A 23,457-nucleotide genomic window follows, 5' to 3' on the forward strand; every position below is an offset into this window, starting at 1 on the left:
AGAGACAAACTGCAGTGGTGGATCCAACCTCTCTCCCACCCCCCAAAATCGACTGCTCAGTTAGGGTATTTGTCAACAAGTATATGCCTTATTAGAGTAGTTGAGCAAAGCTCTGTATATAAATGTATGGAAGTTCGATTTACGTACTATTCGATTATATGAACAACCTTTCCTCCCAATTAGTTTGGATAATCGAGATTCCCTGTACAAGATACTCTTAATACTCTAATAGAACAGTCACCACAGACACACACAATTGAGAATCCTCCATAGATGTTATAAAAACTAGCATCTGCAGTACTATCAATGTACACTTAGCCTGATAAGGATATTTTGCAAATGAAATGTACATGCTCTTATGTATGCCTTTCTTTTAGATTATAGCCGTAGCTAACTGAACTACACATAATTGTCACTTATCCCTATATAACTCCTGATCAATGTAGTCCACTTAGAAAGCAGTATGATTAGACATAAAACCATTCTATATCAAAAATTTTAGCCCTGAAACATACAGGGCTCGAAATAACGTTTGACAATCAGCCAATTTCTGGTCAATATTGTGCAATGGCTGATTAATTTTATTGTTGTCCGGACACTGTGGCTGGATGGTAGAATTGCAACTATCAACAATGGTTATGTGACCATTTATGGTCAGTATGTATTTCGATAAAGGGTGAGTAGACGTATGTTCTAATAAAAGTAAACTTTGTTTGCAAACTTGCTTCATTTATTTCATCAAATATTGCATCTCTGAACACTTTCGATTAAATTGGCCATCGAAAATGTATTGGCCAATAATTGAAAACTAATTCAAAATCTTGAAATATGCAATCAAGATGTATTGTATACACCGTCTTGAACAATAGAGGATTTAGTATAATGATATCAGATGGAGGCATACACATTAGTAAAAAAAAAAGGTTCATTCTTACGGACTATGCAGAATAGTAAAGCGATTGTTACTGTAGTCTGCAAGAGATGTATCTGAGACAAAACCCATCCACATCAATGGTTGTTGCCAACTGTTAATTATATTGCTTTATTCTGGTTATCCGAATACTCAGCGTGTTTTCTGATACTTTCAACGTAAAATGTCCAGTACTGAGATGTCTTACCTGCAAGTATTACTAAACTGGTTGTGTGAGTATTTGAAATTCAACAATAAACTCTGCATCAAATTTTTGTGTATGTTTCTCTGGTTTCATTACTCATGACAACACTGAAATTGACTTGGAATGGAGAGGAGTAGTAATTAAAAGTCTTTATTGCTATCAATGCCTCATTCAGTATGTTCACAAATGATCACTCATACTTTGCTTTTAACACCTTCTCTGGCACTTGATCTACGCCACCATGAACACCATAACTGAATAAGCACGTATAGTCACAACCATGCATATTGCTAGCGTTATATTACAAGTAACTATTAAGGTTACATGTTCAGTTTTATTCAATGTCCTCCTGGAGGTGACGAAACTTGTCTTCATTCAGCCAGTTCAAGGGCGGATCCAGGGTGCACCAGGGTAGTAGGTATATGGAGCACGGGGTCTGGGAGGCTGTGCTAAAACTATTTTTAATATGTTCAGGGCTCCCGGTAATTTTTTTGAGTGTACTGTCAAACTGCCAGTACAACACAGATTTTGTCTTGTCAAAACATAAAAATGTACTGATACCCAGTGTTAAGCTTTTAGTACTCAAGATGTAGTCATGCCAAAAGTAATGTGTAACACACTGTTTCTAATCCAGCACAACAGTCTTTTATGAAACTTCATGCATCCCACAAGTCAAAGGTAACACTGGATAACATGGTTTTAAATACATTTTGCACATTCATGGCTGCCAAGTACAAGTAGGCTGGTGTTCAAACCTCACTGTTTTGGCTTGAGGTAAAGCTTGTGGCCACAAACCATAAACAAACAGCTTAATTAAATGTTGCTGCCTTTGTAAGGCTGCTCTCCAGCATTCTGCCTGAATTATTAAAACCAAGAGCAGAGGAGGTTGGACACGATTTAAGCGCCCCTAAAACAAATTATGCGAAACTCGTTTTATTGAAGAGGTTTATACATCGATCTCAGTTAAATTCGGTAAAGTATCATTGTTCTGATTAGAGAATACATACGTGACAATTCTGGTGAAGTTCTACATACCAAACCCAACTTATTAATTTCACCCCAATCACCAAGCGCTTTTACAAAACAAAATACATCACCTTGAAGCTTACGTGAAGCACCATCCGAATATCTAATCAACCCCAGTCAACCCCATCGTTTTTCAAATTTGTATTATGACTATTGAGGGTCACGTGAAATACCAAAGAAAAGAATGCAATTAAGAGCAATATATTTATGTGGCGCTTAGAGCACGTCCAACCTCCTCTGAACCAAGAGTTAATAATATAGAGAGGAGAGTGTCTAACGCCATGACAGACTGGCTAGTATATTTTCGCATTTAACCACAAAGGCTATCCCAGACACAAGGGCGTGCGTTCAACTCGATGTTCAAGTTCACCACGAAGAGCATCGCTCTGTTGCGTAAAGAAGTGTTGCTGTTAACCTCGAAGATAACTCTGGGGGAGAGCGTCTGAGAAACCAATAAACACTGAACCAAAGGCGGAGTATCGCTTCGAATTTTCACTGTGTCGCCATGTTACCCTACCTTTGAGCATTCTTCAATTGAAGGAGCACTGTTCCCTGTACATACAGCTCAGTCTTTAGTTCAGTCTTTGAATATTCTCGAGGATTCATCACGGTGCGGCTAAACTAATTGCGGTAAGGAAACGAACAAATACTAGAAGCCTGTACGTTACACGGAAAGGAAGCCGTTTAACTTCTGCGCAATCATCTATTACAGGCCTATACAGCGTTAGACACTCTCCTCTCTTATTATTAACTCTTGTTAAAACTTACAGGTACATTATAACCACAATACAAAGTATCAAATTACATTACAACCGCATGTAATCTCTCCATATATGGTAAAAACATACATGTACAATAGAAATATAACCTCAGCTGTCAAATTACATCATGGGAGGACATGTCTATATATGGATAATGATGCAATACCCTTTTATCTTTCTTTCCATATATAGTAAATTACACACAAAATGCTATGTGAAATCAGACTATAAAATGGACTCAGTTGGTCACTTCAGTCACTGACTGAACAAAAGATGAAGTATCTTATTGTACTACTGCTGTTTGCTACTGCTTTAGCTAATGAAGACAACACACTTGGTACAAGTCAGACCAACCCTGCTGCTTCTTGTCATGAGATAAACTAGCGTAATCCTACTAGTAGGGGAAGTGTTGGACAATACTGGATAAAGACTAGTGAAGGATTGTTTGAGGTCACTTGTAACATGAAGCTAAAGTGTGGTGGTGTTGAAGGAGGATGGATGCAAGTTGTTGATGTAGACATGAATCGAGATGATAGTTGTCCAGGAACATGGCACAAGATCACCATTCCCTGGAGACTGTGTTTAGGATATGTAGCTGAATGTTCTCCTGCACATTTTCATGTGAAGGGAGTTGACTATCAACACATCTGTGGACAAGCTAAAGGTTTTCAGAAAGGAGGAGTAGATGCCTATGAAGCAAAGATGCAATCCATTGATGATGCATAATTATGTTGATGGTATTTCCATCACTTTAGGATCACCACGTAAACATGTGTGGACCTATGCTGCTGGTTTAAGCGATGACTATAATCACAGTGGTATGTACAATTGTCCATGTGCCACTTATCCTGGTCCCCCTCCACCTGCCTTTGTAAAGGATCACGTGGGAAAATGGGATGTTGCTGCATACTACCTATCAGACCTTTTATGGGATGGTACTGGTTGTGGTACTGGTAATGGATGTTGTGCTCAAATTGGGATGCCGTGGTTCTATAGGAAACTACCAGTCTGAGTTGCTGAGGATTATTTTGAAATTCGTATCTGTAAAGACGTAGCCCACTCTAATGAAGATATTGCCATTGAGAAACTGGAGTTGTACATACAATAAGCATACTGTTTTGCATCTGGTGTAATTCACATAGTTTGCATAGCCATTTGTTAAAACATCACACATATTATGCTATTATAGTGATCCAAGCAATAAAAAGTACTGAAACAAAAGATATGAATTACTGTACTTTTGTAAAAGTAATAAAGTACTTTAGTTGCTAGTTACTTTCAATATTGTGTTTTAAATTATTAATTGATATGTTAATGATGAATAACAATGGCAAATTACAATCAGTTCAAAAAAGTCCATCCAATAGTCCACCAATGTGTATGTAAAATCTAGATATCTAAGTACTCTTTATTATACCTCATAAGCAGTACTGTACGCAAGGAAATTTTGACGTCAAAAAACTTTGACGAATTCAGACTTCAGCAGATTTGACGAATAAATGTTGACGAAAATCAAGAAATTGTAGGCAAAACCTGTACTTTTAAGGGCGCTTATAAACATTTGACGAATTTAAATTTGACGAATTAAACCGATTCATCAAATTTTTTTGATGTCAAAATTTCCTTGCATACGGTAATTTTTCAAACCGTTCATAAACCAATCTGTTGCGTTTGGATGATAATACTAATCCTCCAAGACTGAAGAGTCTTTCAACAGGTGCACTGCAGTGCTGTGTTGTACAACAGGAAAAGCCTTTTCAAGAGAGGATATTTGTAGAGATTATCAATGCCCCTTGCATTAGCCAAATAGTCATTGGGTTCTATGTCGACATTACTTTCAGGTTTAGACTCATCATCTGAGTTAAGATCATAGGAGTCATCCTTTTTGCTTCTTGTCGACGTTGCCATTTCATCCTGTGAGTCTTGTACAACTGTTACTGCAATATCAGCAGCAAGGGATCTCATCTCTTGGAGAAGCATCTGCTTATATAAATCCTTTGTGTTCTCGGATTTCACCCATTTAAGCTTAAACTTAGGCAATGTTACTGCTGCTAAAATGGCACTATCATTTTGAAACACCTTTTAAAAACAATATCTAATGGCATCCTCTATAGCCCCAGCAAGCCCACAGGTCATGGAAGAGAGGTCAGGCTGAAGAGCTACCACCTTTTTGATAATTTGTCTCTAGCATTGGCAAAAGAGTACCGAAAAAGCAGTTGTCTTCCCCTCATAAGATGTCAAGCCCTCTTGAAAGAGGTTTTAAAACAATGATGTACTCTTTCAAAAATTTTAGCTCATGTTCACTAAAACACCGTAGCCCCAGTTTGGTGCAAAGATCATTTAACTCTGCTAAAGTATTGTCAGCAACTTGAACTACTGCGTCATAATGTGAGTTCCACCTTGTGGCAGTAGGTACAATGAGCTTCCTCTTGACCACTTCTTGTACCACGGTATCAGATGCCACAGTCGGTCTGCTGGTTTTGTTCCACAAAGCTGAGCTTTTAGCAAATGAACTCCAGTAAACACCTTTAGATGTTGAGGAAGATGACAGGAATTTATCAGCACCTTTGCTTGCAATGAGATTAAGAGTGTGTGCAGCACACCTATAATGTGGTGGCAATTCATATTGCACCTGGGTGAGATCATCATCAGTATTTGTTTCCTTGGAGTCAAATGTTAGCAATTCATCCTGATCCTCCAGGGGTACAGCTGCAGAATCAGAAGAATCTGAATATACTGTGAATGCTTTCACAAAGTTTGACCCATTATCTGTTATGGTAGCACATACTTCCAGTAAGACTATAGCTTGCTCTATCTTGCAAGCTAAAACATCATAAGTATGCCTCCCCATCATTCTTGCACATGCTATGGCCGCTTTGCATCTCTTTAAGGTGTGAGGGTCAATCCAATGGACAGTCATCCCCAAATAGCTTCGGTGGTGTGCCGTCCATACATCAACAGTAGTTGAAACAATATCAACTGTTTCCAATGTCTTTTTGACTTGCTGACCATTGAATCATAAACTGTGTCAAGATAAACTGTAAAAGATTTTCTGTCAGGTAATTGGGTTGGGCAGATACTGCCTAAAAGCTCTCTAAAAGCTGGGGATTCCACGGTCAACAAAGGTCGCATGTCTTCTATTACATACTCTGCAAGCAAGCTTTGTAGCTTATTGGGAGGAATGGAATACCTACTCAACATTGCTGGTAAAGTGCACTGCCTCTTTGGATCACCATTATTATTGTTATCACCATCAGTCTCCAATCTTCGTTTCTACTGCTCAGTTTTTTTTAAAACTTCTTTTGCTATCAATGTTGTATTCTTGTGCATAGATGTCAGATGTTTCTTGAGATTTGAAGTTGTATTCTTAGCAGACGACAGCATTTTATTTCCAGCACACAAAGTGCAACGGACCTTAAAATTCTTTGCATCTTCACTCAGGAAAACAAAATAATGTTTGTATTTCCATCCGTGAAAAGCTGTCCCTATCCCTACTGCTTCACTGCTAAAAACATCGCTAGAATCCTGTGTAGAATTCGAAGCACCACTGTTGTCTCCCGTATTTGCCAGTTACATACGCTCAAACACAAGGTCTAACACGTGGTAGATCACGAGATGATAAGGTGTGCATTAGCAATGATTTTGTTTATTATTGAAGTCATGAAAGTTGCCATCCTGCTATATAGCTGCACCTGCACCTGCTGGGTTTGGGTGCACAAAGGCTATTGAAATCCTGTGTAATTTTGCTCTGAATTATTGCTCATGTAGGGTAAGCGATTGTTTTAGGCCACTCCAAATAAATTCTCTGTTTCCCGTCCACTGCCCGCATCTGGTTACTGTCAGTTCTAAATTATTCCATTATTCCGTATTCTTCTATTATTTTAGTTATTCTTGCATACTGACAGACTCTAATGCCAGCTCACATGTCAGCAGTGCTATCACGTCGGCACCGACTTCACGTTTGTGCTATTTTGAAACAAAAAAAAAAGGAAAGAACAAGCTTAAGCATGCTTTTATGCAGCTTTTTATGGTTGTGCCAGGTAAACAATGGCTTGAAAAGCTGCCAATATTATAATGAAATAATGGAAATGGACCACCTACCCGTATGCAAATATTCCTGAGTCCAGGACGGGAAACAGAGAATTTATTTGGAGTGGCCTTATACATTACGCGAGGGCAACATTATGAGCTGCCTCGAGTAGTAGATTTACTAGTCAGTTGTTGTAACAACGTTAGTTTACATAACTTTGTAATTGCATCACTGAACAACCATCATTACTTTGTAATTACGTTACTTTACAGCCTCAACTACTGTAATTAGTTACTAACGCATTACTATTGTAACTTAGTTACTATTTTAACAAGTAATTTTAGTTACAAACTACTAGTTACAAGCTATGTAATGCGTTATATTACTTAGTTACTTAAAAAGTAATATATTACGTAACGGCGTTACAATTGTAACGCGTTATCCCAACTCTGTATATACAGTAGAGTGCAAAATAAAGTTAATGCTTTGTATTTAAAGTTCTGGTAATTAACAGAATATCACAGACATTAAAATTTCTACACAAAGCAATTACGGCAAGATTACAATTGTAATTACATAGTTATTACTATTACACTACGTTAACTTTATTTTGCTCTCTACTTAATCTACTTAGCCAAATGTATGTTCTGGCAAAGTTTCAGCCAATAACTTTGGGAGTTACAGCCCTACAAAGTAGTAACAACAGAAAGATATTGATTTGAACAGCAAAAAAAATTACAACTGTTTACTAAAACAATTGCAACTTACAAACAGAATGTTATACGAGGTTGAATTTGCATCATCATGTTTGCCATGAATAAGGGAATCAATTACTGGGTAAGTTTTTCCTTGTAGCACCTTTCTTTACTACATACAAAGGTGAAATCAGTGAAGAAAGATCAATCGCATACTACTATTCCGACATGACGTAAACAAATGCCCATGACTTGTGTATCCTAAAGATTTTTTGAGTTCCTCTTGAGTAGGTGAATAAGATGATATCCAAGTTTTTATTGTTAGACCCTTTCTTTACTAAGAACAAAGCATTCAAAATATTTTTTTAAGTATTTCACCCATTGTATTCAATAATTTACAGTATACTGTTAATTTATATACTGTTAAATTAGACTTGCCCAATTGTGTCGGGTTTTCGCAGATCCGGTCACAAATAATCATTCTTCTGAAAGTCTTTTAAAATTGCTTTTAACACTATATTTGACATTAGGCAGGGTATTAGATCCAAATATACAGGAACTTTGCAAGTAATGGTAGTTGGTATGCATGCACGCACGCACGCACACACAATACAATACCTGATTATATCCCAGAGTTCTTCAGCTGTCTTTTCAGTTGTACTGAAGCCAGATATAGAGGACAAGTTATCATCATCATCACCCTGTGCCTGTCGCTGTAACACTTTCAGTTGTGAGGTTAATTGTTCAGCCTGTCCATGTAACCTCTCATTTTGTGATAACAACTCTCGGTACTTCTCTGCCGCCTTCTGACTCTCTGCTTCCATTAGGGTCAGTCGTTCTTTCCAATCAATCTAGACAAGGAAATGGTGTAAAATAATACTATGTTACATGTAACTAGACAATGGAATACACCCAACTGTTTTATTAGAATATTTGTGCAGTTGTGTCTTCCAAGAGGTGTATGGGAGTGAAATAAACAACCTAAGACACTATATGCAGATTATCAACAAAACATAAGTAAGCTACAACATATGCAATGAAGTTCTCACATTGTTATACAAGACATCGCAGATAGCAAAGTTGCTGAAAAAGTCAAAAAATTTGAATGGACATGTAGCATGCACAGAGGAAATAATAGTCACATTATTCACGGTAACATCACATGATGTAAATATACCTCATCCTGGACCATCTTCTCCTCGGAGCTCTTCAAAGCTTCAATGGCTTCAGCTAGTGACTCCTGTTCTGTCTCCAGTTGTTGTTTCACCATCACCAGCTCCTGCATCGTGTTGCCATGGTTCATCAACTCCCGGTCATATGCCTCCTTGAACTATAACAATACCACAACCATTGTGTTAAGATCATATCCATGACAACTGTATACTTTAAGTTTGGCGGACTTATGCATGAATTCAAAGGGTTAGTAATTCTATGCAGCTTTTCTTAAACTTAATACTTTATTTAACGGTGGAAGCACTAAGTTTGGCTCAAACATCAACAATTCACACAATATTGGCGAGCTCTTCAGCCGAAACAGGAATTTTTTGTTACTCTATTTCCCTTCCTTGTCCTCCTTTTCATTTCTTCTTGACTCTGTTAATGAAGAAATGGTATCACCCATCCTATTAACTTCCCTAACACAACCCTGCTCTTCCCATCTAGGAAAGAAAGAAATAAAACACCTTTTTCTTTTCTGTAGTCTGTTCTTCAGCAATCTTCCTCGTAGTGTCCAATTGTTCTTGTAGTAGTGCAGTGTTGCTATGACCACCAGCGACCTCTTGTTCTAGGTCAGCAATCTTCTGCATCAACTCTGACACCTTATGGTGTCACAATGTATAATTATCAATCCTGGAATAGTGGGTGTGGCTTACTTGTTTACCATTCTCTTCTTCTAAGTTGTTTGTCTGCTGCTGCAGCTCCTCCTTCTGTTCCTGAAGAGACTGTACTTCAGCACTGAGGTCGTTTTTCTGCTCCTCTAGTTCTGCAACTGTCTTGTTCATTTGTTCTTCATACTGTTCCTTTGCCTGTATTTTAGATTTATACATTTAAACTCCATCACAAAAGATTTATGGAAATATAACAATATGAGTTACCAGGTTCAAATCTCTCAGCGCTTCCTCATTGGCTTGAGCTGCCAACTGATACTGTTCTGCATTTTGTTTAGCAGCTGTTAGCTCTGATTCTGCACCTGAAAGGGGTAACAAGAAACCACCGATACACAATATTGTTGTGCAAGGCTTTGCAACCAAATTTCCAAGACAGTTAATGCCAACCTGACACTCTTGATGTTACATCAGCCAGTTTCTTCTCCAATATTCTGATTTTCTTCTGCAGTTCTCCTTTGGGATCTTCTTCCAACTTTTTCAGGCGCTCTTCACTCTCCTGCAGCTTTGTCTGATACTTCTCCAACTCTGCACCACCAGCTGACAACTATTAACAAACAAACAATAATAGTGAAACAATTGCAATTGTCATTTTAAAAGCACATCTTAACTATCAAGTTTCTAAGGACACAAAATAAGAGCATCCGAATACGTAACATCATAGCTATGGTTTATCATACAGAACGATAGTATTGTATGGTAGGGGCCACAAAGGTGTAGGCGTGGCCCATGAAAAAGCATTACCCAAAAACCAGCCTCACTTTTACCTAACAACGATGAAGCAGTATTGGATAGGTAAAACTAAGCCCAAACAAGCCTTCAGATCGACCTGAAACACTTTCAACAAGTTGCTATGAAGTTTATTAAATGGAATTTTCTAGTGACTGACTGCCTGATGCCTTCAGACAAGTGTAAGTCGATAACGGCTAAGGCTACAGGCTTGATTTTTCACTGTTTGACGTCGAGAGATGCCTTTTGGCATACCGCAGTACGTACAATGCGTTCTTCATGGACTTACCGGTGCCCTCCTTTGTGTCCCCTTCATCTTTGCTGACAACTCGATTTGGCGGTAACAAGTGATGGCTTCCCTTCGTAATGGAAATCGTCCGTGTTTTTCATAGTGGCTGCAGAGGTGCCTTTCGAACAGTTCTTGATTCGTAATGTTGTGTAACGGGTTGAACATAGTTGACAACGAAGCATAATGAATACTTCACTTTTCAGACGATAATTGGTAGATGGGGCGTGCAGCGCCATTTCTTTCCTTTGATGCAGTACGCGTGGGTTCACCAGTTTTATATTTTTTTAAAAGTTAACAAACTAGTACACAATTTTTTTGGGAATTTTCAACTAGAGTAGGGACCATAGCACATCGATAAAAAGTACTGTAACAAGCTGAAGTAGTGCATGATATTAAATAGTAGTGATTTAATACCGTAAATCAGGAAAATTTTGGCGTAGAAAATTTTCGTCAATTAAAATTTCAACACAACATATTTTCATCGCTACACCAAAGATATTCTCAGAAGCACAAATCCGATGGTCTAAAATTTATGTAGCAGCACGTTTTTTTTTTACCCAATGTATTTTTATAGGAACATGGCGCTTAGCCAGTGACAAATACTATACCATAATCTACGAAAAATTTTTGACGGAATAACTATATGTTAATAGCTATTTGTATGTGCAAATTATTTGTATCGAGAGTTAAAATAATCAGTTGTTTTACTTTTCATTGATACAGCCAGCGACAAAATTTTTTAATGACGAACTTTCCTGATTTACGATACTCCAGCTTGTTTCAGTACTTTTAATCGATGTGCTATGGTCCTTATTCTAGTTGAAACTTCCAATTTTTTTGTGTACTTGTAAAACAGACCTAGATAAATTTCTGAAATAGAATATTCTCTAAAATATATTTAATGTGACCAGAGCAGAGCTGATTTCACTGCATCACAATACTGAATTTGAAGATATGGATATAAGACACTTGTGTAAGCAAAAACAAGACCAAGTTAGATAATTGAACCTGGTCAATGTACTGAAATTAGACACAATGTATTACAGAAGTACGGTTTACATTAGTGTGAGTGCGTGTTCTATTAGAGCAATTACAATTGAACATGCTTTGTCTGAACCATCTATGGCACCTCTTCAGACAATGGAGGTGCTATTACACCAGTTACATAGCCTGAAATAACACACACCTCTTCCTTCACTTGTGCCAGCTGTTCCTTGGTCAATTGCAGCTGATTCTGACACTCCACGTGACTGGCCTTCTCAGCATCCAGCAAGCCTTGAGCTCCTTCCAACTACAAACAGTAAACAGCAACAACTACACCCGCACATGTATACAGTGACAAGCATATAATACCATAGCAAACAACTTCTGGTAGATGTTACTCAGAGTGTCGTAAAAACTAATGCTGAAAGATTTATGCTTGTGCTTGCTGTAAAGCCTTAATAAATAAACATAAATAAATATATAGTTCTTAAATTGCATTAGAAATTTTGGAGGTATATAACTCTGACCCCCTATAAGTCAATTCTTCTTTCTCAAGAGTTTTACATATCAGGTGCAATAAACACTTGAGCCAGTTACAACTAGTAGCAATATACAATGTAATACAATAATACCCTTTGCTCCCAGGAATCTCTTCTCTTGTCTCTTTCTTCTTCTTCATGTTCAAGCTTCTTCTTGTTCAAGGTGAGTTCCCTCTCGAGAGATGCCACCTGAGCTTCAAGTTTAGTTCGTGTCTGAAACTCACTGCGTTCCATATTGTTCTGCAGACAAGACAACAAGAGAGGCAGCATTTATATGCATAAATTTAACACAGCATACACTGACCATACTCATACCACACATACCTGTATAGTCTGCAGATTCACCAAAACAAGGTTTTGGTTCTGTTGTTCCTTCAACAGTGACTGATACAGTTGAGTGGCCCTCACTTCAGCTTTTGAAATTAACTCCTTCTCAGCTCTCAAATTATCACACATGGCCTATTGGTAGTTGACACATACAGCTGTATACATGCATAATCATAGGAATCATTTCAAAAAAATTAATTACCGTGGAACCTCAAACCCCTTGGGACCTATCTTAATAAAACAGTCACTATTCTAATAGAGTAGTCATTTCTGTAGCTTGGTTAACCGAGAATCCGGATAAGTGGGGTCCAGATAACTGGGTTACACTAATACCAACATGCAGACCCAGTTCAAAGACACACACACACACACACACACACACACACACACACACACACACACACACACACACACACACACACACACACACTGTATATTACACATACATGTACACAAATGGATGTACTCTCTGTCACACTACACACACAGTGTCATATACACACAAAATACTACACACTTCAGATTTGCTTAGTTTGGCTCTAGATGTTAACAGCTCCTGGAAGAGGTCTCTGTGGCTGGTCTCATGTTTGTCCAAAGCAGAAGACAACACCTTCTCTCGCTGTTTCAATGTTGAGTTCTCATGCTTGAGGTCCTGAAAGTCCGACTGGACATTTTTCAGTCTTTCCACAGTAAACTCCAACTAAAGAAAACAGACTGGTATTCACAGTGGTAATGTTAAATATGATCCAAATAGCCCAACAAATAACCACACTATGTTAATAACATATTAGATAACTACATTACCCAAAGATATGTGTGTCAGTTCAGCCAATGAGATTCATGCATCCATTTGTATACAGAGTTTTGCTCTAATAGAGCATACACTTCTCCTAAGTGCTGAAGGCACAATTATACACAGTTAATGACATATCATAGTACTGTATAGTAGGGACCATAAAAAAGTGGGCATGGCCCATAAAAAAACATTACCCAAAAAACCTTCCCTGATGACGATGAAGCAGTACTGTTTAGGTAAAACTAAGCCCAAACAAGCCTTCAGATCAACCAGAAATGCTTTCAACAAGTTGCTATGAAATTTAAAAACAAAAAAATTTTAATGAAATTTTCTAGTGACTAACCGACTGACTGATGCCTTCAGACAAGTGTAACTTGATAACGGCTAAGGCTACAGGCTTGATTTTTTCATTGTTCAACTTCAGTCTGAGAGGTGCGTACAATGCATTCTTCATGGACTTACCGGTGTCCTCCTTTGTGTCCCATTCATCTTTGCTGACAACGAAAAGTGTCGATTTGGCGGTAGCACATGATGGCTTCTTTTCGTAACAGAAATCGTCCATATTTGTCACAATGGCTTCTTTGATTCCAGAGGTGCTTTTTGAACAGTTCTTGATTCGTAATGCTGTGTAACAGGTTGAACATAGCTGACAACGAAGTGTAATGGATACTTCACTTTTCAGACGATAATTGATAGCTGGGGAGCGCAGTGCCATTTTTTTTCTTTTGATACGGTATGCGTGGGTTCACCAGTTATTTTACAAAAAGTTAACAAATACACCAAAAAAAATTGGAATTTTCAACTACAGCTACAGCAGGGACCATAGCACATCGACAAAAGTACTGAAACAAGCTGGAGTAGTGCAGAATATTAAATCACAGCACAGTATAACAATAAGAAGTGATATTAAGCACAGTAGGGATATAACACTTCTTATTGTTTTACTGTGCTTTAATATCGTGCACTACTCCAGCTCATTTCAGTACTTTTTATCAATGTGCTATGGTCCCTACTGTAGTTGAAAATTCCAAATTTTTTGAGCACTTGTTCAAATCAAATAGTCACTTCTGGATTAGTGTTGGTTCAGACAAACAAGATTCCAGGTTCTACTGTACCTACAGAGCTCAAGTAAAAGCAAGGTCCTAAATGAACGCCACAAGGTCTTGTGAAAGTTTAAATTATACAACCAGGCTTACAATGATGCAGCTTTAACAGTATCTCAACAGTAGGAGTAACAGGATTTTTCAGCTGATTGCAACACCCTGTTCACACTAGCCCATAGCACGGTTCGGAACGGTACAGCTCGACAAAAAGTGCAATGTGAACACCGTCCGTACCGGGCCCAACCGAACCGAGCCAGCCTACCCGATTGAACCAGGCCAGCACGGTACGGTACGATTATTACTTACCAGGCGCACAAAATAATTATTTTATAAACTCAACAAGGGCTTAGGAACACTGTTCGACACGAGGTTCAGCACGGAAGAAACCCTAACGACAGTTATGAACTATTTGTCGTCATGGCAGTTACTGTTTCACTCACTTCGATTCGCGGCATGATTACTGCAGTCACAGTTTCAGCTACATGGCCGCCTATCTAGTTGAAATGAAAGAATACCAGCAAAAGAGGCTTGAAGGGCAAGAGCTGCATCCAGTTTTAGTAAGTAAACTAAATAATATTTAATTGTGCGCTTATGGAAACCAGATGACTTAGCGAGTGAGACTGCATAGTGTGAACAGAGGCAATACTGGGCCGTACCGAACCGAGTCGAACTGAACCGTGCTACCGTGCTAATGTGAACGCAGTGTAAGAGAAATAAGCACAGGTTTCCATACGGATAATGTGTATCGATCAGCAAATGGCAGTTTGCTCTAAGCAATGTTTGGTGAGTTGTATCAATAAACCATGCAGGTTGTGATACACTGAGCATCAAAATAGCCACAAGTTCTTTCTCAAGGAGATAATTGTAGCAAAAAATAAAAATAAAAAGCATCACAGGGTGTTGCCAAGAATGGCATGACGGAGAAGTGAACCTCACCTTGGAAACAATGGTGGCATTGTCAAGTCTCAACTTGGAGGCATCTTCTCGATATTCTTCTACTTGCACTCGTAGTATTCTGTAACAGCAAAACAGATCAAAAAAATATCAGTGGTATACACTCTATACGTACATACACACTATCCAGTCATTTGCAATGCAATACATATCACACACACTTCAATTACAAAACTCACTTCTCATTTTCAGCACGCTCCTTACGATAGTCATCAAATCTTTCCCTCAACTCTTTCAGCTCACTGGCAGTATTAGCAGCATCTTGTTTCTGTTGCTGTTCTTGTTGCTGCTTCCTACCTAGTTTAAATCTCCCACCATCAGACTCATCCATGGCATCCTGCTGACAGAGTTATTGTAACTACTGTGGTGTACATGTGTGTTGTGCATGGGTGTGATGAATGTGAACTATTGTGTGTGTGTGCGCGCGCGCGCGCGTGCATAGTGCGTGTGTGCATGCATGTGTATGTGTGTGTGAGAATGTGTGACTAAATACAATTGTGGGTGACCATTCTTACCCATGCACTCATGCTGGGTAACTCACAACACTAAACACACCTCATCCATAGCAGGCAGTGGTGTCGCTTGAGCCAACAGACGCTGATACATATCCCTCTGGTTGGCGACAGCCTTTACCATTTCCTTCTGACGTTCTCGTGCCTCCCGCAATCGGTCCAGCTCATCTAAGGCTTCCTTCAGCTGCTCCTTTAACCGTATGTGACTGCAGAAAAATGAAGTACACAAAAAAAGGTTAAATCAAGACACAGAATATCTAGTTACAAACGTGTCTAACGTTTCATCCATCATTTCTTGTTCCCGTTGCTCTTGCTGTTCACTGAGGTCTCTGATTACCATCAGCAGCCGCTGGTTCTGCTCTTGTAGCTCAGTTATGTTCCTGTGAGGGAGGGACAGGTATAAAGGACACCATACATTTAACGTCTCTATAAAGGACATGTTCTTAAGTACCTATAGATCTCTGCTAATACAATTTTACCTCTGAAAAATGGACAACCTCCCTATAACACTACAATTTTTCACAATCAGTTGGTCCTATAAAGTACCCATTATATAGAAGAGTTCCACTTTAGTGCTAACCTGAAGGAGACCAGTTGTCCAGATATCACCTCAGAAGAACTGCTGACATCTGCACTGCTGAGGTCATCTGATATCACTGCCCCATCATGTGATCCGCCTCCTCTATTAGCATTCTCACATTCTTGCAGCAACACCTGCACCTGTTTGCTGAGGTCAGCAACGAGCTTCTTCAGTCGTTCGTTCTCCTTGTCCTGCAATTTGGCATGTCGGCTACTGTCGTCAGCCTCCAATCTTAGCATTTCACATTCCTAATAAGGCAGAAATGAAATTTCCACATCAAAACTATAACTAATTATTACATGCACACTAAGAGGGAAAGAAATATCTTAACTTTATTAAATTTGAACACAGCCATGACTATTATACACAAACAGCTTCTGGGGACCATCTGTGGTTTGCATAAAATTGTATCACTGGAACTTTGTAGAACAATGTAAAAATTATTACTGAAAATCCTAAGGCACTCCAGTTAACTAACGTCTAATATAACAATCATCTTATTAGTTAGTTCAAATCATGTTCTACTTTACTAGCTTGGGATAGCCCAGCACAATCAGTCAGTCCTCTTTAAAACTAGTCTGTACATAACTACACACATGCAGACATACACACCCAACACAAACAAAAGCAAAAAATTAGAAACGATTCATATATACTCCATAGCCTATTATACAGAGTAAGATTAGCAGTGGAGCATTCACCTGGCACAAAAACTGCCAACAACGGTTTCCCAAATAATGCCTACCTCTAAAATGTTGTCATATCGGGACTTTAGTACTTTGTTCTCCTCCACCGCTCGATCAAGGTCTTCTCGTTGCTTCTGCAACACTGGGGTTCTGTCCTGTAGCTCCTGCAATATGACAACACCTTAACTACCAGTTTAACCGCCTAATTTTATAAATGCAGCAAATGCAGCAAATGAAGCAAAGAAATGGATCAAGCTAAGAAGTCGACAAAAATAAACTTCACTATTTGTAACAAATTTCGTAAGCGGATGAGGTACATAGTGCCACTCATACCAGCTTTTAACACTACCAAGACATACAGCCATCAGACATTGGGTGTGGACAAAACAATAATCTTCTTGGTAGACACAACCTGACATGCACAAAACTACTCTGAACATGATTTGAATGTGAAACAAGGTAGCATGTGAACACATGAAGTACTCCTAACATAATTCCATTATTTACTCTTGATAATAGTAACCATGCAATGTGTATAATGGTGACTGTTCAATTAGAGTATTTTGTAGCTGGTGTATGCTCATTGTAGAAAGCATTAAAGAAGGGCTTTGTTTAGCAGAACAAATTCTCTTATCTGACAACTAAACCTTGGGATAATGGTGTTTTGATATCAAGGATACATGGTAAAAACACGTACACCCAAACTTCAGGGGTCTATTCTAGAGGACAGGAGGGGGTGGGCTGCAAAGGATCAGGTATTTAGTCCCATTAAATATTTTGCAAAATTTCCAAAGCAAGCTAATTAAACAGCATTAAAATTTCTTAACAATTCCCCTCTGGGTCCTCTGTCTCAATATCAGAAACCATAGTTTTCCCTCTCTGAATGAAAGTTCTGGTAAAAAATCACTGACACCAAAATAAAAATCCAACATACACATGCCTTCACAACTTATCCCTTTACAACTTATCCTTCCTGACCTGTATCAGATAGTTGAGCTCATTCTGTACTAACTGTTTAGCCTCTTTCTCCTTAATCAGCTCATCTGACACTTCAGCATACTTGCTGTAGATCTGCAGTGATACAATGTAACTCTTCAATACAAGATCTGGCTAGTGGTCTATAGCATTACTGTATAGCTGGAAAAACTTGAGTGACAAAGCATTCACATTTTTCACAAATATAGAAAAACTCTGTCCTTGAGAATTAATGCCCAAACCTGTATGCATCAATGAAAATGTTTTAGTAGACACTTTATCTTGTATTAGGGGCAGCACCCTCTCGTATAATATCTGTTAGTTTTAGGCAACAGAAATACAAAGGAGAGACAAATGTTGAACATTTGTTGATCTAATAAAGACAGTGTGTCTTCTATAAAGTTCTATTAGGGTTCTGGGTATCACCCTGTACAATATGTGACTCAGTCTGAGAAAACCGGTCTTATCGCCCATGTTAACAGATTCGATTTTTCACCCAGGACACAAAGCTACATGAATAAACTATCTAATTCCACAATCAAAATCAGCTAGACTTGAGTGGTCTGGTTATGCTGGCTGCTTTTCCCAAGCACAGTGGCGATCCGTGCGTGCGGTGTGGGGCCTTAATGGAGCTCTGGTCAGCCTGGGGATGACTGTATGTGGCTGACTGTATGCGGCTGTACAGCTCTATGGTGTTGAATAAGTACCTCTGCTGTGAATTTCCTTTCATTTTAGCCAATTTTGAGACCTCAATGGCCCAAAACTTGGCCTAATTCATCCCTATGCCTTCCTTTTCAATTTTTGAATACCATCTTGCCCGCCTTCCAGCCCCCCCCCCACCCATTTTGCAGCTTGCCTGATACAGTCAACCTCAGTTTAAAAACTATCTAAAATGGCTGGAAACTTAGTTGTTGGTTACTTGCACAGTGGATGCTGTGGAAGGTAAGGAATTGGTATAAAATGTGTGAAAATTTGGTACACATAGCTTCAACCATTGGCGAGCTACAACACACTAAATACTTAAAACCGGCATTTCTCGATACTTTCAAATAGGCGATAAGCCCGGTTTTGCCAGACTGGGTCACATATAATGTTGCAGTACTACAAAACATTGACTATAATACCAAGTTCAGAAATATTCAAGACTAAGAGTGAAGTATTTCAACTCACAGTATCACGTCCACATATTTCTTATTTTGTGATTTTTGTGACTATTGTAAAACCTAGCTCTGCAATGGTTTGTGGCACCCTTGAATCTCACAAGAGGAATAATTTTGTACACAAGTGTCTCCCATAAAACAACCCACTAACTACATATGATACACCATCAGTGCACACATCAGCTATTAAGTTCACTGACTTGTGTTAACGTCATGCCACTCTTCATCAGGCTGCTTGTGGCTGCAGCTGTTGGGAAGATCTCTGCCAGTTGTCCATGAGACAATGGTGAAGACTTGCTAGTAGCGTGTGAGAGTAGCTCATTGGCTTTTTGTAGCTCTGAAGTGAGACTAGTAACTTTGTCATCTATAGAAAATAATAACAGGATTAGTATTACAGTCAGTGTACACCTAAAGCTAAGTACTTACTCAGTTCTTGAATGGTGGAAGAATTTCGCGTGTCAGCATTAGCCAACTCTTCTTCTAGGGTTATTTTCTCCTCACTAACAGTTTCCAACACTTTCTGTTGTCGCTCGATAGCCCCCACCAACTCCTGTACACGGCCCTCAGCCTCCTCACAAGAGCTCTACAAGCAGTGAAAACCACAATCAAATCATCACAGGTTGAATGGGTGGTTTTACCTTATAAAGTTCAGCCAGTTTGCTCTGAGCTGTAATCTCCTTCCTAAACTGTTCTTCAACATGAGCATTCTCCTCTTGGCTCTAGCACAAGAACAAACAGTACCTTCAAACTTGCATTGGAGGGCAAAGCAACAGTACAAGCAATGTTTGTAGAAAATCATGTGACTTACAGTAATTGTGCTCTATTAAAAACACATACCATAAGAATAATAAGCAAAGTCAAAAAGTGCTAGATTTGTAGTGTGCACTAGATGCATGACTCTGTGCATAACGTCTGCATGAGTTTAAAAGTGTATGTGTACTGTGGTACTAAGTACTAACTTTGCTGACAAGGGCTCTTAACTCCTCTAGCCTCTCTTCACTGTTTGTCTTACTCTTCTTGGAAGCTTCCAACAAACTACTCAACTGCTTCACCTCCTCCTTCAACCTCAACGCCTCACTCTCTAGGACTGCAACCTGCTGTGCCTGTACAGCAACAATACTCTTTATATACTTGTAGTACATAATACCATACATATGTACTGTTACATTGTACACACATACAGTATATGTGTACACACATATTGACTTAATATGTCCAAACAGTAGAGTATTACTTACTCTTTCTTTCTGCAATTCCAGTAATGCTTGGGACTTGCCATCAAGTTCATTGTTCAGCCATTCATTCTGAGACTGCAGCAGCTTCTTCTCTTGTTCAAACAGTTGTTCCCTTAACTATAGTTACCAGTCACCACACAGTGGTCAATTGTACACACACAACACATGTACCATAGGTACTGTAGCAAAACACTGATTAATAATCTAATTTGTGGAAGAATTAAACACAACTGAAAAAAATAGCAAGAATTTTAATCAAAATTTTAGAATTTTGTGCTATACAGCTACACATCGAGGCCCACGCAAGTGAACTGGGCAATTATTCACTTATCGTGAAAATTGTGATTATTTTGTTGGTAATATTCGACATTTCATCAACTAGTGATAATCGAAATTGGCAATTATCATATAATAATTGTGATAATCAAAGAATTTTAAAAAAAATCGTTGTATGATCTTAAATATTGTCATTTAGTTTTGTGCTTTTTGTTACAGTGGTTATCGTGATAATTGTGAAAATGGCTCATGACAATAATCATTAGTGTTGCACCGATATGAGATTTTGCCGATATTCCAATAATGGATAATATTGGACAATATTTTCAAGCTGATAAACGTAGCCGATCCGATATAACACAGCATGTCTATTTTGTAGCAATTTTTACTAGAAATTTGATTATGAAGGACCAATTTAGCTTTATAGAGATAGCATTGCTATAACACCTGGCGGTATATTGAAGAAGTAATAACAACATTGTAATACAGGAAAAGGCAACTCAATACATTTATTTGGTGTACATGAGCATGAATTTCTAAATACATACAATTACATATATCTGTATCTGCTACATTTTTCATCATTGTGCCGATCCAATACTGATATACAAAAAACACAGCCAATATATGGTTTTCCGATAACCAATCTGATTATTGGTGCAACACTAATAATTGTATAGCAGAAATGTCAATACCACCCACCCCTAGTGAACACATACTTACAGATAAAACAGACATGCTAATAGACATACCAAACTCATGTACATGGACACTACAACACCCAGACACTAGCAGATTACACACCTTCACACTAGAGTCTTGCAGTACAATCTCGTCCAGTTTGGATTGGGTACTTGACTTCTCAGCATTTACCATCTCAACCTTCTTCAACATGTTCCTCCATTCGTCTGTATGTATGTCAAAACAATACCATACCACATATTCATCAGGATCTCTTACAAACATTATTCCTAGTGTTGTAGCAACCATAGAAAATTTTCATCTAAATTTAGTACTGTCAGAGGTCTGCCGCTTGAGTGAAGGTTAGCTAAAATCTGATTGCAAATGGGCAAGGCCTGTACATGTCTTTTTAAAGATGCATCATGGAGGCAATAATTGCTCTGGGGATACCACATATTTTTAGCGATTGCAAACACTTAACAATACACACTTCATGAGTCCAAGAAGCTAAAACCAAGTCTCAAAAAAACAAAAAAACTTTATCCATTGCAGAAAGCAATTTCTTCTATCTGGACACTATATACACCAATGATCAGTTCTACTCTCACCTGTGAGGTGATCGATCTCTTGTTGGCGTCGATCAAGAAGCCTTAGCAGTGTTTCTCTGTCACCAGTGACACTGGGCAAAGGCTTCAGTCGCTCATTGGCATCCTGTATAAGGTAACAAGTATAATGGGATATACATACTGACCACACAGTGTGTGAGGTACAACTTTTATGGAGCAACCAAAATAGCCTCCAGCACAAATTTCTGCACTTACTAAATCTGTAACACACAAACTGATTCTCTTTATCTATGCACCTATTTGTGTGTTATGGCATTGTGACAAAAACATTGGAATCGCGGCAAAACACTGTATTTCAGCCTTCCAGCAGACATTTTTACAAGTTGAGCCTTAATGCAGAAATATGTGCCTCGCAGACATAACTTGCTGTACGGTATATTTTAATTACTTTGGTTATACACAAATGTAAAAATCTCCAACAAACAACACAAAGATTACCTCTAATTGAGATTGCAAGGCAATGATAACAATGGCTTTGTTTTCCACCTCAGCCTGGAGCTCTTGCACCTCAGTATCTAATGATGTCTTTTCCTTGTTAAGTTCTAAAATGATGCACTAAATACCACACAGAGGAGGTGGTAAGCTTCACACCTTCCACTACTGTCGACTGTGAACTTAATTCCACTTTCAGACTTTCAATTTCTTGTTCTTGAGATTCTGAAGAGGAAAGTTAGTAGTAATACATTGTATGTTCAAAACAACACTAGGACGGTTAACACCCATACCACACTACATATACGCTTTCAACATACGTAGAGTTCTGTCTTTTTCTTTTATTGTCACGGTAAATTGTTCTAAATAAACCCAACACTTTAACATTGAAGTTACATATCTACACTAAACATACCAAGACTTTTGTCCTTTTCTTCCGCTGTTGTCACATATTGGTCTAGATAATACCACACTAAAATCTTTCAAGGTATACATAGTAACCAGCATACCAATAGTTGTGTCTTTTTCCTCGACAGTTGAGTTGAGTTGCTCTAAATAATGTCACACTTCAAAAACGTGTTACAATGAGAAAGCAACTTACCTATACGTTTGTTCCTTTCCTCAATTGTTGCAGTCAAATCTCGTAACGTCTGTTCATATTCCTCGACAGAAGCAGCGTTAGTGGATATGTATTCGTTGAGGTTTTGCACCACTATTTGAAAATCCTTATCGAAAGAAAGCCTCTGTATAACTTCCGGCGATACTCCCAGAACGTCCTGCCAATGAGAAACAACGGAGACGTCTGAGGTAGCCTCTGAACGAGGCGACGACATCTTCTGAGTCCTGTTCAGTCCAAACAAATGGTGGCGCGCTATAAATTTAAACCAATAATATTATTTTATCACGCGCTAAGCTTATAATGAATAAGATGTTGAACGCATGCGCGAAGTTGGTGAGGAGCTTTGCTCATTTTTTAATTTTATTTATTTAATTAATTAATTAATTTTATTTATCAATAACTTTACAGCACAAGTGTGAAGGTCTGTAGGAGCCGGACTCCTGG

At 38.5% G+C, this 23,457-nt stretch overlaps 1 protein-coding gene across 2 annotated transcripts in view; it reads right to left on the bottom strand.

Moving 5' to 3' along the window:
- The window catches only part of LOC136243748 (nucleoprotein TPR-like), a 43,603-nt gene that overhangs the window by 13,775 nt on the left and 6,371 nt on the right, over window positions 1–23,457 (bottom strand). For both annotated transcript variants that reach the window (XM_066035350.1, XM_066035349.1), the window contains exons 2-31: window positions 22,996–23,265; window positions 22,904–22,945; window positions 22,810–22,851; window positions 22,715–22,756; window positions 22,554–22,619; window positions 22,401–22,504; window positions 21,945–22,047; window positions 21,460–21,563; window positions 20,383–20,496; window positions 20,104–20,247; window positions 19,783–19,863; window positions 19,571–19,727; window positions 19,345–19,508; window positions 17,988–18,080; window positions 17,069–17,173; window positions 16,324–16,571; window positions 16,022–16,123; window positions 15,787–15,949; window positions 15,411–15,568; window positions 15,214–15,292; window positions 12,896–13,078; window positions 12,376–12,510; window positions 12,145–12,291; window positions 11,715–11,819; window positions 9,901–10,057; window positions 9,721–9,815; window positions 9,499–9,651; window positions 9,310–9,444; window positions 8,805–8,957; window positions 8,246–8,478 (exon numbers count right to left, since the gene is read on the bottom strand). In XM_066035350.1, coding sequence (XP_065891422.1) covers window positions 8,246–8,478; window positions 8,805–8,957; window positions 9,310–9,444; window positions 9,499–9,651; window positions 9,721–9,815; window positions 9,901–10,057; window positions 11,715–11,819; window positions 12,145–12,291; window positions 12,376–12,510; window positions 12,896–13,078; window positions 15,214–15,292; window positions 15,411–15,568; window positions 15,787–15,949; window positions 16,022–16,123; window positions 16,324–16,571; window positions 17,069–17,173; window positions 17,988–18,080; window positions 19,345–19,508; window positions 19,571–19,727; window positions 19,783–19,863; window positions 20,104–20,247; window positions 20,383–20,496; window positions 21,460–21,563; window positions 21,945–22,047; window positions 22,401–22,504; window positions 22,554–22,619; window positions 22,715–22,756; window positions 22,810–22,851; window positions 22,904–22,945; window positions 22,996–23,265 — 3,877 coding nt within the window. The remainder of the gene's footprint in view (window positions 1–8,245; window positions 8,479–8,804; window positions 8,958–9,309; window positions 9,445–9,498; window positions 9,652–9,720; window positions 9,816–9,900; window positions 10,058–11,714; window positions 11,820–12,144; window positions 12,292–12,375; window positions 12,511–12,895; window positions 13,079–15,213; window positions 15,293–15,410; window positions 15,569–15,786; window positions 15,950–16,021; window positions 16,124–16,323; window positions 16,572–17,068; window positions 17,174–17,987; window positions 18,081–19,344; window positions 19,509–19,570; window positions 19,728–19,782; window positions 19,864–20,103; window positions 20,248–20,382; window positions 20,497–21,459; window positions 21,564–21,944; window positions 22,048–22,400; window positions 22,505–22,553; window positions 22,620–22,714; window positions 22,757–22,809; window positions 22,852–22,903; window positions 22,946–22,995; window positions 23,266–23,457) is intronic.

Source organism: Dysidea avara, chromosome 13, assembly GCF_963678975.1.
Source record: "Dysidea avara chromosome 13, odDysAvar1.4, whole genome shotgun sequence".
NCBI lineage: Eukaryota > Metazoa > Porifera > Demospongiae > Dictyoceratida > Dysideidae > Dysidea > Dysidea avara.